The sequence below is a fragment of the Molothrus ater genome, chromosome Z, assembly GCF_012460135.2.
Source record: "Molothrus ater isolate BHLD 08-10-18 breed brown headed cowbird chromosome Z, BPBGC_Mater_1.1, whole genome shotgun sequence".
NCBI classification, from domain to species: domain Eukaryota; kingdom Metazoa; phylum Chordata; class Aves; order Passeriformes; family Icteridae; genus Molothrus; species Molothrus ater.
The window spans coordinates 31,802,656-31,817,417 of record NC_050511.2 but is presented as its reverse complement, the minus strand read 5'-3'; the positions used below and the strand labels follow the sequence as shown (position 1 = coordinate 31,817,417).

At 42.4% G+C, this 14,762-nt stretch overlaps 2 protein-coding genes across 3 annotated transcripts in view; one reads left to right on the top strand and one right to left on the bottom strand.

Moving 5' to 3' along the window:
- Positions 1–353, bottom strand: part of CCDC171 (coiled-coil domain containing 171) — a 155,472-nt gene extending 155,119 nt beyond the window's left edge. The window contains exon 1 of the mRNA XM_036402800.1: positions 207–353. The gene's annotated coding sequence lies outside the window, so the exon portion shown is untranslated. The remainder of the gene's footprint in view (positions 1–206) is intronic.
- Positions 354–564: 211 nt separating this feature from the next.
- PSIP1 (PC4 and SRSF1 interacting protein 1) overlaps positions 565–14,762 on the top strand; it is a 35,094-nt gene continuing 20,896 nt past the window's right edge. The window contains exons 1-5 of one of the 2 annotated variants that reach the window (XM_036402802.2): positions 565–584; positions 3,856–4,045; positions 5,008–5,084; positions 8,636–8,774; positions 13,462–13,578. In XM_036402802.2, the coding sequence (XP_036258695.1) occupies positions 3,974–4,045; positions 5,008–5,084; positions 8,636–8,774; positions 13,462–13,578 (405 nt within the window). In that variant the 5' untranslated portion in view covers positions 565–584; positions 3,856–3,973. Of the gene's footprint in view, positions 585–3,218; positions 3,359–3,855; positions 4,046–5,007; positions 5,085–8,635; positions 8,775–13,461; positions 13,579–14,762 lie in introns of those variants that run through there. The other variant, XM_036402801.2, reaches the window with a different exon arrangement.

Genomic DNA, 14,762 nt, shown 5'->3' with positions numbered 1-14,762 from the left:
CACACCAAGTCAGGCGGAACTACCACATCTGTGCTGCAACTCTAAGAGCTCATCAGTTTCGGCTGAACGAGCCACTAGCTTTCCACTAACGCGAGCTGAAAAAATTTAAGCAAGCTAAAAACCAAAGTAGAGGCACCCCTTCGCACCGCTGGCCCCGGAGCGGCGCTGGCTGCGCGCACGCCGTAACGGCGGCTTTGGCGCTTTACCTGGCAGGAAGGGCTGAGGGAACAAGGTGAGAACAGAGCTCCAGCAGCAGCACCCCGGGGGCGCTCCGGGCAGCCGGGAAGGGCCGGGAAGGGCAGGGAAGCGCCGGGAAGCGCCGGGAAGCGCGGCGCCGTTCCCAGGTACCGCCAGCAGGGACGCGGCCGGCGCGGCGCGCCTCCGCAACGGCAACTTCCGGCCACGGCGCAACGTCATCAGCGGGCGGGCGGCGCGCGGCCTGTGGCGGGCGCTCCGGGTTCCGAAGGCAGAACGTGCGATAGGAAATGGAAATGAGCGCCTGACGTGAGAGCCAGGCTGAGGTGTGCATGGCCTCGGATTCGGGCAGCACGCTGTTCCCTCGTATTATCAAGAGAAACCAACAGGTAAATGGTCTCGAGAGACCCTGGGACGAAAGTCACAGCAGGATGGGGGAAATCGGTAACGAGGGTGGCATTACCCTTCTGGTCGCCTCACTGCACAAAGGGAAAGGTTTCCTTGAAACAGCTCCGCCGAGAATTTCAAGACCCAGGTGTAAACATGTATGATGTCAAACAGCAGCAGCATAAGCGAGTGAGTGAATAAAATCTACCCCACCATATCCTAGAGAAGTGGACAACAGCAGTAATGTCAGTGGTATAGCCTTCAAGGTACAAATTGAATCTTTACTAAAAATTAAAAAGCTCTGTAATATTTTTGCCCTCTGAGATAAAGACTCAAAACTTAAGTTCTAGTCTCTAACTTGATTTCTATAATTGGCTTTTACTGATGGTTTTTGTGCTTCTCCATCATGCAATTATTCCAAATGTCTAGTTCCAAATGAATTAAGTTCTTTGCCCAGGTTCACAACAATAGATTTCATTATGTTGCAGTTCTTTTAATAACAGCATGTTTAGGGTTTTTGATCAAAAATACAGAGTGAAAAGGATGTCCGCTCTGCTGTTGTCTGATGAGTAGTCAAAAATTAATATGAAAAACGGCCTCAGTTAATGAAAAAAAATATAAGTTATGTGATAATATGAAAGGAAGCAGAGACTTGGCATCATGTTTGAATGGTGTGATAGGTTTTGGCGGTATAAAAACTTGGGAAATTCTGAACCAGCAGTAATATTAGCTTAACTGCCCCAAATGTCCCACACACTGTTTTTTATATTGATTCACAAAAATTACTTTAGACACAATACTGTTGCTGAATGCATGTAGTTAAACAAACGCTTTTCCTTCCTCTCATACTGAAAAATACATGTCATATATAGAACCATATATAAAATTATTTCAGTTGGAAAAGACATCTAAGATCAAAAAGTCCTACCATTAGCCCAGCACTGCCATGGCCACCACTAAACCATGTCCCTAACTGCTGCATCTATATGTCTTTTAAGTACCACAAGGGATGGGGACTTTTGTCCCAAGTGGTCATTCATTTTTGCATAGGAAGAAAGTTTTTTATCTGTCTTAACATATTGATGATTTTCCATTTTTTATGAAAAAGTTGATTTCAGGAATATGAACTTTGCCACCTTCAAGAAAATCGAACAGATCTGACTTGTTTCAGCCATCAGAAAAAAGCAAGAACAAACTGGATAACACAGATGGTGTGAAATTTTACAGTTAAAGTTTATAAAACAACATTTTGCATTTAAGGAGGAGAGAGCCTAGAACAAATCACAACTTGCTCTGTGGCAACTGAAGTTGATGTTTTGGGCCTGACTTGAGTTTCCCTAACTTCAGCAGTTAGGGACATAGTATCAAAACTGGAAGAGGTAAGATAATTCTTCTCACAAGGACTTACGTTTATGCTCAAGTGGCACAGAGGAGAGCTGACAGAAAACTGACCTGTAAAACTTGTGCATCAGGCCACACACCAAAGATGGAAACTTGAGCATAAAATGGATAGGTCTGCCCCTGTGAAACAGTGTAAGGAGTAATTTTTTGTGCCATACTATGACTTGCAGGTGGGGCCATCACATAGGACTAAACCCAGAGGGGGTTGACAGGCAAGCTAATTTTTGATGCAGAACTGGAATTAGACACAGCAGGACAGGCCATAAGCAGGCCATAAGAAAGAAGGTAGTGGGTTTATATCTGGTTTTGAGATCTTCACTTTGAAGAAAGGTATTTGTGGGGAGGCTGGCGGTGGCTGATGTGCTCACTAAGGAGATCAGCTGACAGAAACAGGAGAGGAGGACATAATGGCTTGAAATGCTAGGTGAGGAGGAGGAAGCTTAATGTGGACTGGAGAGAATAGATATGGAGAGGACAAGGGAAGTAATATAGTCTGAATTAGTAGCAATTCTAGTTAGGAAACAAAACCAATCAACCAACCAACCAAAAAAAAAAATCTCCACCAAACACAGGAATTAATGGCGACTAAGTAGCAATTAAGGATTCTGTTACAGATTTCAAAAAATCGAACAACCGTGAGTTGTTGTATGCTGGGGGAAGTCAGGACATCAAGCAGGTGGCTGGGGAGTACCCGGGTGACACGGGCAGCTTTGGGTCCGGCAGCAAGAAGGGATGAAAAGCCCGGCAAGGGAACGGCTCTGTAGCAGAGCTCGTGGGGCATGAGACACACAAAGGGCCCCGCGGGGACAGCCGCACTCGCCCGCTTTGGAAAGGAGATTGGCGCTCATTAACCACGCCAGCCTGTCAGCGGCTGAGCAGGGCCCATTCCCCCGTGTGCGGCGATGCTCAGATCGGCTCCCGCCGCCACCGCGGCCGGGGGCGGTCCCACAGCCGCGCCGCTGCGGCGGCACCTCCTGCTCCTGCTCCTGCTGCTGCTCCTCCTCCTCCTTTCTTCCTCCCCGTCCGCCTCCTCTCCCTCCAGCGGCGTCCCGGCTGCTCCGCCCCCACCGGAGGAGGAACGAACCATTTTTCTCACTGCGGGGAGAGAGAGCGAATGAGACTTTTCCCATTCCTTTCTCCAACCCTGCCTCGGGTCCGGCGGTCTCTTTCCTCTCGTGGCTTCCCGCATTTCTGCAGGCGTGGAGGCTGGAGCCGAGGCGTCTGTCTTTGGGCGGGGCGCTGGCCGAGTCCTGGCCAGCCCTCCTGAGCTCCCCCGCCGGCCCTGTGCGGCTTGCCGGGTGGTGCCGGCCCGCTGGCGGGAGGAGGCGGCGCGGCTCTGTTTCCCGCGGCGGGCGGCGGGCCGGACGCCAGCGCGGTTGGTAGCGGCGAGTTCACCGCCGGCGGTGAAGCGGCGGGCGGGCGGGCGGGCTTGGGAGAGAGAGAGAGGGAGAGGGAGAACGCGAGAGAGAGGAAGAGAAAGATGGGTCGGGGGGAAGAGGGAGAGAGCGAGAAAAAGGAATGGATGGAGAAGAGGCGGGCGGGCGGAGTTTCTTTTCCGCGCGCCCCCTCCCTCCCCCCCTGCCCCCCTGCAGCGCTCTCGCGCCATCGTGCCCGCGTGCGTGAGGGGGCGAGCGGCCGGTCGGGCAGGGGGGAGAGCGGGACGAGGCGGCGGGCGGCTGTCCCAGCCAGGGCGGCCTGGCCCTGCCCGCGGGCGGGCGCTGACGCTGCGGAGTGCCCGGGGGGTCTCTTCGCAGGGGTGAAGGGCGGGCACGGCGCAGCGCGCCCTAGCCGGGGACCGCCCCCCCTTGCTGACGTGCCTTCTTGTGTTGCCCTTCTCTGCTCTCTCCCGCCCCGGTGTGTTTATCCCAGCAGCGAGTGGCACCTCGTGTGGCTGGCAGTACCAGTGTGGTGGTTTCTGGAGGTGCAGAGCCTTTCCTTCTCTGAGCCCGGCTCGCCTGGCGGCAACAGGGCGTCACGTTGGTGAGAAAACATGAGCCGAGATTTCAAACCCGGAGACTTGATCTTCGCCAAGATGAAAGGTTACCCCCATTGGCCGGCCAGGGTAAGGTTCGCCCTCCTCCCCCTACCTCGCCTCCTTCTCTGCGGGGCGCGCTCACACACCTGTGCTGAGCAGCACCTTCAGCTTCGCCTCCTGTGAGGGAGGACACGGCTGGGCTCCCGGGGATAGAAGCGGCTTTGCAGTCACATTGCAGATCGGTACCGTAAAAAGTAGCCCTCTCAAGTAGTCATTAGTTGTTCTAATTTGTGTAACGCGGCTTTACGAAATGAAGACTGCTGTATGGTAGGTAGCCTGACACCTGGAGCACGTGCAGGCCCCTGGAGCTGGAGCTGTTCAATAATGGTGTCTCCAAATAACTGCTCTTGGCAAAAAACCCCCATGAATTTATGGCAAGATTACTCCTAAATGAGCTATGTCTACTGCGCCTGTTTCTGTTAAATAGACTAAATGTATGTGGTAGCTTGTCCAGTCCTTTTTTTGTGTTCTCTGTGGTCCAGTAGAAAAGGCATGCAAAGTTCTGGGAGTGCTCTAGGTCATTTGTTGGATGTGAGAATGGAGGTAAAAAGGTATTTATGCTGACTTGGAAATTGGTGTTCTTTTAAAGTTTATTACCCTTTTGGTAGTACTTCACATTTGGACTTCCACAAGTTATCAGGTCAGGATAAGGGTAGGAAGTCTTCCCGTTGCTTTTCCTTAAGGATGGGCAGTATGTGGATGAAATTGAATTGTGCCTTTTACCTGTAATGCATTGTAATTTCTCCTTTTAAGAGAAGTGGTCATGTGAAAAGTATGTCTGTAAACTGAAAGTAATGTAATTTTCTATTGTTGCTTATACTGGTTTTGATTCTGCTATTTTTTTTACATACTGTTAAAAAGAGATCTAAGTTCCTGATTTACTTTTCTGTAACTTTTTTATTCCCATTTTAATGCTTAATTTTTTACATATTTCCCCCTAAACTGTTCTTGTCTCTTACTTGAACTATAATAGGCTGTCTTTTTCCTAGGTGGATGAAGTTCCCGATGGAGCAGTAAAACCGCCTATGAATAAAATGCCTATTTTCTTTTTTGGCACCCATGAGACGTAAGTCCTTTATATTTCAGGGTTGTCTTTTTTCATTTTAAAATGCTGTGACAAAAATTTATCTTCTCTGAATGTAGTATTTCAAGCTATTGTATTTAATAGCACATCTTCCTGAATTGATCTGTTTTGTCAACACATGATTCTGTAAAATTTACTTAAACTCTTCAAGGGAATGGTAGACCATAACCATGTATGCTTTGCTCATCAGAGGAAAAAAAGTTGTACCCACAGTGATGTGGCTGATTGGGTTTTCTTTTTATCTGTAATGAGTTTAATTATAGTCCTCTATATCGTCAAAATTCTCAGTACTATATTCTCAAAGAAAGTGCAACAGACAAAATTTGAGAGATGGACAGATAATCATGTACTGGAGTTGTTTTTATTATTTGCTTTATTGTTTTTTTCCTTATGAGGTTTTGGGTTGTGGATGGTCTTATGAGATCTGGAGATAAGAGATGAGGAAGTACAGGTAGCTTCATACCTATCAACCTGCAAAATACTGATCTTTGGGTACTTTGAGCAGTGTTTTGTGGTGATACAGTATTTGATTTGAGAGACTGTACGTCTCCACTGCTGAATTTAATAGAAAATATCCTGGGGTTTATATAGTTATTTGTTTTTGAAAATTACTGTGTTGCTTTTTAGCATGACTGGTTGGGTTACTGTAGATTTAAGGAATCATCAGATTCAGTGCTCCATTTTTTGTTTGAGTTGCCAAAAGAAACCAAAGCAGTTTAAACCTGTATTAGTGTGCTTTTGATTCTTCTGTTTTTCTTTAAAAAATGGCAGATTGAAGTTGTGTGCAAAAGTTGTCAATTTCTCTCATTTTGTGGAAGGATCTTACTTTTTTCAGCTTATTAAACGGATTGGAATTGCTTTAATATGGTACTTTGTAACCATCTTTAGCAAGTAAGTATCTTGCTAAGATGATACATTGTCCTGTTGAGTTAAAGAGTACTCATTTCCTACTGCTGGCTTTACTTGCTATTACTTTTCTTAAAAAGCAATTTCTGTGATGAAAAAGATACCTATATGCTGGATCATGTATATTTTTTTCAGCTAATCTCATCTTTCAATAAATCTTTCAATGCTAATTTTTTTTTTGTTTGATTGGAGTTTTTCTCTGTGTGTAATTTTGTGGGTTAAGAAGAGTTCCTGGAATTCGATTCAAGGTTGCAAGGTTTGTCTTGTCCATTGTTTTAATTATCATTTAAAATGTGTTATGTTTCCTTTTTTTTTCTTAAATTTTTCACATGACAAAACCTTTTCTTTGGCAACTGCAACACAATGCTGCTTTGGTTCTGTTGTTGGTGTTGTTGCCCACCCTTCACCCCCTGGGCACTTCGTGTGTCAGTCTGGGTTGCAGTGGGGTTTTGTGCAGTTCCAAATAAGTTTGGGAATGCAGGTTGAATGTAAGGAAGACAGAAATAACTCCTCATCTAAAGGTTTAAAAACACCTCAGCAAGTTTTGAGAAGTTTTATGTCCAACTTCAGATTGAGCATAGGGCTCTTAAGAGGTGTTTGAGTTTGAAAAATTTAGTAATTGGTGGCTTAATGTGTGAGTAATTTGGTATGGTTGTTCCTCACTCTGCTATAGTTACTAAATAAAGTTTTGCCGCAATCTAGTTTTTGTTAGGCTCTAGGTTCCGAGTTACTACATTTCAGAAATCCGTGGAATACCAGAGAAATGTTTTGCCTCTGTTTCACACACATTGCAGTGTATGATGTTCCATGACCCAGCTGTCTCCTGGTATTTGTTAAGCATGTTACTTATCTTAAGATCTGTAAAGTGATCATAGGTGAAACTTTTCAACTTCTTGGTCTCACTTACTCCTTACAGCAGATACCTATAAATTACAATAGGAAGGAACTGATTGGGTGACAAAGGAGACTGATGTTCCATGGCCTGTCATTTTATTTAGGTTTTTAGCTGTAAATAGTGACTTCAGTGATCCATCAGGAATTATGTAGAGTTAACAATTTCTTGTACTTTTTTCTTGGGAATTAAAGTAAATTCGGTAAACTTGTTCTGTGCTGTGCTTCTCACAGTTAAGATTTACACATTGCGCAAAGTTAGATACTCTATCTTCAGCATTTTACTAGGCTATGTATAGTCTATCATATTGTAAGTAGTGGCAACTCTGAAAACTCACATAATCAGTTTATCATGCTAAAAACTCCGGTATAGAGGATGACAGGATTTCAGGCTGCATGGATGGTTACAGCAGGAAAAAGGAACTATGGCGGAAAAGGAAAGCAAGACTGGTTTGGGTATAATTCTTACTTGACTTCTAGAAATTATATTAATTGAGTTTATGAAATTACTGTGGATAAGTCTTAACCTGTACTTTGTATTTTTTTTTTCTCTTAAGTTTTGTAAAAAAGCCATCTGAATGTGTTTCTATCTAGGGAGAGTAATAAAATTAATACTATTTAAATAAACACTTTATTTGGATATGTAGTGGCAACAGATCATATCAGTACAAATTTTGTTTGGTCACAGACATACAGGTCACACTGAACTCTAGTTTCTGGACTGTCTGTGTTAGGGTAATCTCTTTTTGTTCAATTTTTCTTGTTCCTTTTTCTTTATTGGTACATGAGAACTAAACTGCAGCAGCCTAGTTAGCTTCATAACCTTTTCACAGTAGCTGTTCTCAGGTGTTTTTCAATGCCTGACAATATGGGCAGAGGCTTAGAGACTGAAAAAATGCTTACTTTTGGAGAAGAGGGAAGAAGAGAGGAATGTTTTTCCTATTTTTGTCTCTCCCAGTTGCTCTGTTTGCCTACCATCTTTTTGGTCTGGGTAAATAAGCTTGGAGGTGCACATTTCCCACACTGGCTGAACCCTCTCTAACTGTCTCTTGCCAAGAGGTGGGTGATTTGCAGTCTAAGCTGACAATGGCTTACTTATACTTTGTGCACACAAATGAGTGTTTACAGCTGGAGTAGAAAATGCTTAAGCTTTCAATGAGATTCTATGTTTTTTTCTTTTTTCTCTTCTCTTTTTGGGGTGGAAGTCTGAGGTAGCTGTTTTTTTTTAAGGATAATGAAGGAAGTAATGGCATGGAGCTTAGAAATATCTGTTTAAATTTACCATGAGCTGGTACTTCAGAAAGCAAGTGTCTGCAACTTTCAAATAGTTGGATGAAATATAATTGCAGTAGCACAATGTCTAGGCATGGATTGAAACTGAGAATGTACTACCAAAGAGTACATTTTTCTGTTAGCAGCAGGTAGATTGGTACCTGCTGAAATCCTAACTTCAAAAGACCATGAAGGTAGAGCAGAAATGAAATAGTCTTTGATGCTCTTCAGCATAAACTATAATACTGGTTCCCAGTATTCCCTTTCCTCAGTGAGGAGGAAAGTCTCTGTTTGTGGTGGTAGTAATGGAGATCTTGGGGTGTTGCAGGCCAAAGTTTAGAAAACTAAGGACTCAGTAGAATAGTTGTTATAATACTAATGGCTTTAATATTTAATAATTGGTGCTTACTTCTTTGAAAAAACTAACCAATTAAACTGTTAATTTTGTTTTTTCTTTCCTTAAGGGCATTTTTGGGGCCAAAGGACATATTCCCTTATTCAGAAAATAAAGATAAATATGGCAAACCAAACAAAAGAAAGGGTTTTAATGAAGGGTTGTGGGAAATTGATAATAATCCCAAAGTGAAATTCTCTCATCAGCAGGTAAGCTATGCAGACTCTACAAATCTTTGTTGCTTTGGATGGGGGAGGAGGGGAAATGTAGTAAGTGTTTTCCTGACACAGAGTAATGACTTACTGCTGCTGTTTAACTGCAGGTTAGACAAAATTTTAAATAAATACTGTTTGTGTTTGGTGTCTTTTATCGATAGGATAAGAAGAGATGGGGGTTGTTTAAGTGGAGATATATACATACTTACAACTATATATATATTCCTGAAATACCTTTGTAATTGTGTGACTGCTTGAAAAGTGGTGGGTTTTTTGGAGTCTCAGTCACTCTGCCCTGTATATTCTAAAATCAGTTGCCTATGTCCACAAGTATCCTTGTAAGATTCCAGTACATGCTCTCCTAGTGTGCAGTATTTTCATTCTAGCAGTTGGAAGCAATGTGATGTTTGCCTTTTAGCCCCTATCACGTGACTTAATTCAATTTTTGTCCGTCAGTAGTTCCTTGTTTCTTGCCCATTTGTAAGAGTTCCAAGCTTAAACCAGAGCTATGCAATGCTACCCATAAAAGGACCCAAATTTATTATGAAGACAAATTCTCATGCTCATTTTTTCTTTGCTTGCTCTGGACATTGTGTAAGCTTTTAGTTTTTTTGCTGTGTACACTGAATGTATTCTGACCTTGGCTCCATTGGGTCTTCTAGGCAATGCTGCAATAATAATAAAAAGAATTGCCGTCTTCTGTTTTTATTTGCTGTTTTTTCACAACATGCCAGGTTGTCATTGCAGCACCAATTAATTCCAGCTTCATAAGATATCCATGTTACTGTGTTTCTAGTTTGAATGAGAACATGGATAAAGCAAATGCAAATAATAATGCAAATTTGCTTCTGAATTTGTCATTCAGCTGCAAAAAGGTTTACTTTTGATAGTCCTCTACTCTGTGCTAGGCATTACTAAAAGCAAGTTTAACTTGAAGTGAATCAAGCCCTTTAGCCAGCTTTTGGTTTATTTGTGGGTGGTCCTTGTTGGTGCTAATAGAGCACATCTGCAAAAGGCTTTATTTAACAGCTAAGGTTTTTTTGAGGAGTAGGACTTCTGGTTATTTTAAATAATGGAAAGATTGGATGTTTAAGTATGTGATGTCCTGATTTCCCTTGGAATAGAGTTCGTTTTCTTCTTAGTTGCTGGTGCAGTGCTATGTTTTGCATTTGGTATGAGAATGCTGTTGATAACAGTGTTGTAATTTTCACTAAGTAGTGTTTTCCTTGGTTAAGAGTAAACACTTTTTAGCAACAACTAAAACATCTGTGAGTTTTGAACATAATTTTCGTACTAAATCCGAAACACAGCACTGTACCAGCTATGAAGAAGAGAATTACCTCTATCTCGGCTGAATCTGGGTCTACTGGGGAGTTTATGGGGAAGCTGGAATTTGTTTTAAGGGTGGCAGAGTGCCTGAAATGAGCTTCTGAGGCTCTACCATCTTTGCCAAAAAAGGGTATGGAATAGGCAACAAAACATTCAATTTGGTGCAGTTTAGTCAGTTGACAAACACTTTTTGTTACTTCTTCTGGTAACAAGAAAGAAGGACAAAAAAAAAGAGTAGGAGAAACATGCTTCCCTCTGGCCACGTCTACTATAGCTTTGTTACCAGTGTCCTCTCTGGACATTTCAGTGTGCTCCCTGGTAAGACAGTGGTGGTATAGGAGGCAGTCAGGTGTGAAGTGGTTACTTTGTTTTTGGTGTTCCTTGTTTCTTACTCAGCAGGTGCAGTGTGGGCTCCTCCATGGCCTGCAGCCCTACCCTGATGTGTACCTTCTGTCTCCTCTCTACCATTGCTTGGCATTAAGGGAGCTTCCATGTCTGACCATCCAGGAGCCGCTATGACAGTCGCACTAACCACCACCTGAGCTGGGGCTGACGCCCTTTGCAGCAGACAGCTCCAGTGATCCCACTGGGTGCCCTGCTGGCTCCCTGCACACACCACACTCACACAGGCAGACAACGTTTCCTTTATGGCTGGACCCTGAGTTTAGCAGTCTCAGACATCTGGGTCCATAAAATAATTTAATCATTATGCTACCACAGAATAACAGCTTGAGCTGGGTGCTGCCTGGGAGGGATCCTGGACAAAGGAAGCCCTGGACATTTTTACCCTCACAGGCTAAGCTTGGAAACTGTTGGGTCTTCCAGTTGAATCCTTGGTTCCTGATGTCTCTGAGTTTCCACTCACCTGGCTGGCTACTGTGCCCTTTGTTTGCAAAGTTCAAGATCTCTTGCCTCCAGCTCCTGCTGTTCACAGCTCAGTCTGCAATGACATGAACTACTTTCACTAAATGTACTCCTTAACTTCTCTTTGGCTTGGGCAATGGCTTATGTGTCTCTTCTTTCATTCTCCCTCCTTGACTGGCATCTCTTTTGCCTCAGAACCCCATGTAGCCTATGCAGGCATCTTGTTCTGTGCATGACCATCCTTCTATCCCCTCTCCCCTTTCTCCCATTGCTATTTGGGTGAAGGCACCATCTGTTCCCAGGTGAGGTGGGATGTTGAAGTGGGTCAGTTCATCCTTTGCCAGCCAATTGTGATCAGCTCTGGGCAGTGATGGACTTGGTTCCGCCCATGTCATTGGCACCTGCCCACAAGCATGAAGGATGAGCATAGTCAGTGAGGGATCTTGAAAGGGAAGGCAAGTGGTTGCTTATAAAAACTGAGAGTAAAGTAACGTAGGTGCTGATGAGTAAATACACTGTTTTCCCAACAATATCTTTAAGTGGAAAATATTATGGCCTGCTAATATATTGCACTATTCAGTGCATAGGTGAATGGACACATTTCTTTAGCTGTAGTCTTGGTTGTTACTGTATCTTGGGATATTCCTTGATCTCTATGTTTTATCTACATACAACTCTTTGATTTTAAAGATTCTTAGAGCTAAGTTACACACTTAAAAACAACAGGGAGGACAGTTCAGGAGACAGAGCTTAAAAATTTAGGATGAGTAGGAAATTTTGTGTTCAGGCATGCAGCAGGTATGGTCAGAGGGAAGTGGGTGATCACATGAAGGTTTAGGCAAAGTTGAACTTTTAATCTGAATGCAAGATTATATTAAAGGGGCAGACTTGTCAGCTCTTAGTATCTCTATACTAAGGCATTCACTTGGAATTTTTATCCTTTTTTTTGTCTTTTTGCTGGGCATATGTCCCAGTATGGCTGTGTGCCCTAAGCTGTCCACCACCCTAACACGGAAGTGGGGAAATTCAAATAAACTGAGAGCGAGATTAAGTGACGAAAGAGGTCAAATGATGGTGATCAAAACAGTAATTCAGTTTTATTCACTGTCAAAGAAGTGAGCAAGGAAGAAAATAGAGAAGTAGGGGAAAGTGAAGAATTGCAAAAAGTGAGAAAGGTAGTCTCCACCAGGAATATGTGCAGCCTGTGAAGATCCTTCTTTCCTCTGTTGGTGGGCAGAGCTCTGTTGGGACATGCCGCCCACTCATTTCTCTCTTGGCTGAGCGCTGCTTTGTGGCACTGGCTCAGCAGTTTCACTGCAGTGGGGGAGCCATGACAATGGCACATTGTCCTGGGGTGACTTTATGAATTGTATCCCCATTCATCTGTTTAGCCCAGAAATAAGTTTTGCACCCTTAAGATTGGTTCTGAGAGCGAAGTGGCAGGAAGTTTGCCTTAAGCCAGGACATATGTGCATCGAGGTTCATCACATTCCTGGAGTACACCTCGTCCCTGGCAGTGGCGCTACCATGGATGCTCAAGGGCCATTGCTGCTCCACATCTTCAGCTGCAGGGTGCTCTGGCACCTGGGTGTCGTGGTTCACACTGCTGGCAGTTTAGGCTCAAGAAGCTGAAATTGCTTCCGCTTTGTAAATTCCACTATGCACTCTGATGGACCCAAGCAATAGCAAAATAGATTGTTTGCTAGCAGTTCTCCACTGCAATTTTTATCTTAGTAAGGCCTTCTGAGAACTGTATTTTCTGCTTCATTGCCAGAACTGGAATGTTCTAAGAGCAGTATTGATACTTCGCAGATGTTGCTTGTAACTGCTAGTAAGGGAGTTGGAGGGCAGAAAGGAGATTGTAGATTGGGCTTAAACCCAAACACACTTCCCCAGTGGAGGGATAAAACAAGTCAGGGGAGCTCTGCCAGCTTTATTTGAAGTAGCTAGTATGTAAGAAGGAGAAAGGCATGCACAATGTAATGGAAGAAAAAAGTGTAATTCAGGCATTATCTCCTCTGAATGAAGTGTTAATTCATTAATTATCTTACTGTAATCCTTTTTCTGCTTATATTTTCAGGAACAAGTAGTTGAACCACTAAGGATTTATAGCATTTTTAAAAATGCACTTCTTTAAAGTAGCATCAAAATTTCTTTATAGTAACATCAAAAGTTTTATTTGATCAAAACATTTTTTTTATTTTTTATCTCTTAAGATATGTTATATTATGCATAAGAAAATACACTGCAGTATAGTAATGTGAAAATGAGTTGTCACAGCATTAGAGTTTGAAAGTTTATTAAATAAATTGCAGATTAAATTGAAAACAGTGCAAATTAATGAAATAAGATGTATTTCATATTCTTGTCCATCTAGTAAGGGGTTCCTTGATGTGATGCTTTCTTAAGTAGTGTGTGTAGGAGAATACACCTCAGGTGAGGAGGGGATTTAGATCTCATTTTGGATGGTTTTTTTTTTTAATTGAAGCCTCATCCAGCCATTAACACTCCTATCAGTGAAACTGTTGAAGAAAGCAGTCAGGAGCCTGCCGAAGGAAGTGAAGAAAAAGCAGGAGCCAAAAGAAAAAAGTGTTCTGTCCCAAAAGTAAGTGATTGAATTTCTGCTTTGTTCTGACTGAAATATTTTCAAGTCAAAACTGTATTGCCAAGTCTTTACTTAAATACCTTAAACTAACAGCTGTTTAATGTTGTAACTTGCTTGTATTTGCTTCTTTTCAGATATACTTACAGTAATACTTTTGTCCTTCTCTTTTCCTTTTACAGTGCTCTATGTTTTTTCAAAATTAATTTCTTTACCAGCCTGTATTTCTATATCATAATACATACTAAATTCATACAGTATTTCCTAGGCAGGAGAAGTTGGAAAACTATAATTATGATCAAGAATTGGGTTTCCTTTTCTCCTTCTGTTTTTAAAGACTTTTTCATATTGTAGACAGGTATGACTCACTTTCAGTTGTGATCATTTATATTGAAAAGTAGAATTGAGCATTAGATTCTGTCATGGGTGAAAGGGTACTTAAGTGTGTTTGCCAGAAAAGGTTTATAAGAATCAGCTTTAATTAGACCATACCCTTAATGAACTACTTAGGATATAGAGAATCTCATAACTGTATCAATTCAGCTCTTAAGCCAGGAATAAGTATGCAGTAGTTTACACAGAATTTAGCTTCTTTGCTATGTAAAGGTGTGCATACCTTAGTAACCTTCCAAAATGAAATTCATTTCAGTCTGAAACATCTTTGTTTCAATTTGCTGGGGCAGTATATATTTTATACTGTAAGAGGTAAAGCTTCGTAGCTTACTGTACATTAAATGACTTGGTAGTATACTGCTTTGAACTTTTCTCTATTCTTGAATGTTTTGTTCATATGGGGATATTTCTCATATGGCATGGGAGAGATACTGTGTGTTGTCAACTCTTCTCCGTGGTTTTAAGAATAGAATTCTAAAAGGACAAAAATTTTCATGGAGGTGGGATTGACATTTATGGTATCTCATTTATTTGTAACTCATTTCTGGAAATTAATACTCAACATGATGAACAGTGCCCTTAAATTAAATGTCAGACTATTTTGAATAGACTTGCCTTTATTCTTGACCTTTGTTTCCATTTGGCTTATTTGCCAAGGTTTAATGTAGTTTTTCTGTAGGTGTTGCTGGCTGTCCCTCAGTAGTGATTTACAATTGCAGCTGCAGAATTTGCAGCGTGTCAGATACTTAGCAAATAGGATTAGTTTCCAGTAGCTGTCATAGCTTTGTTATTCA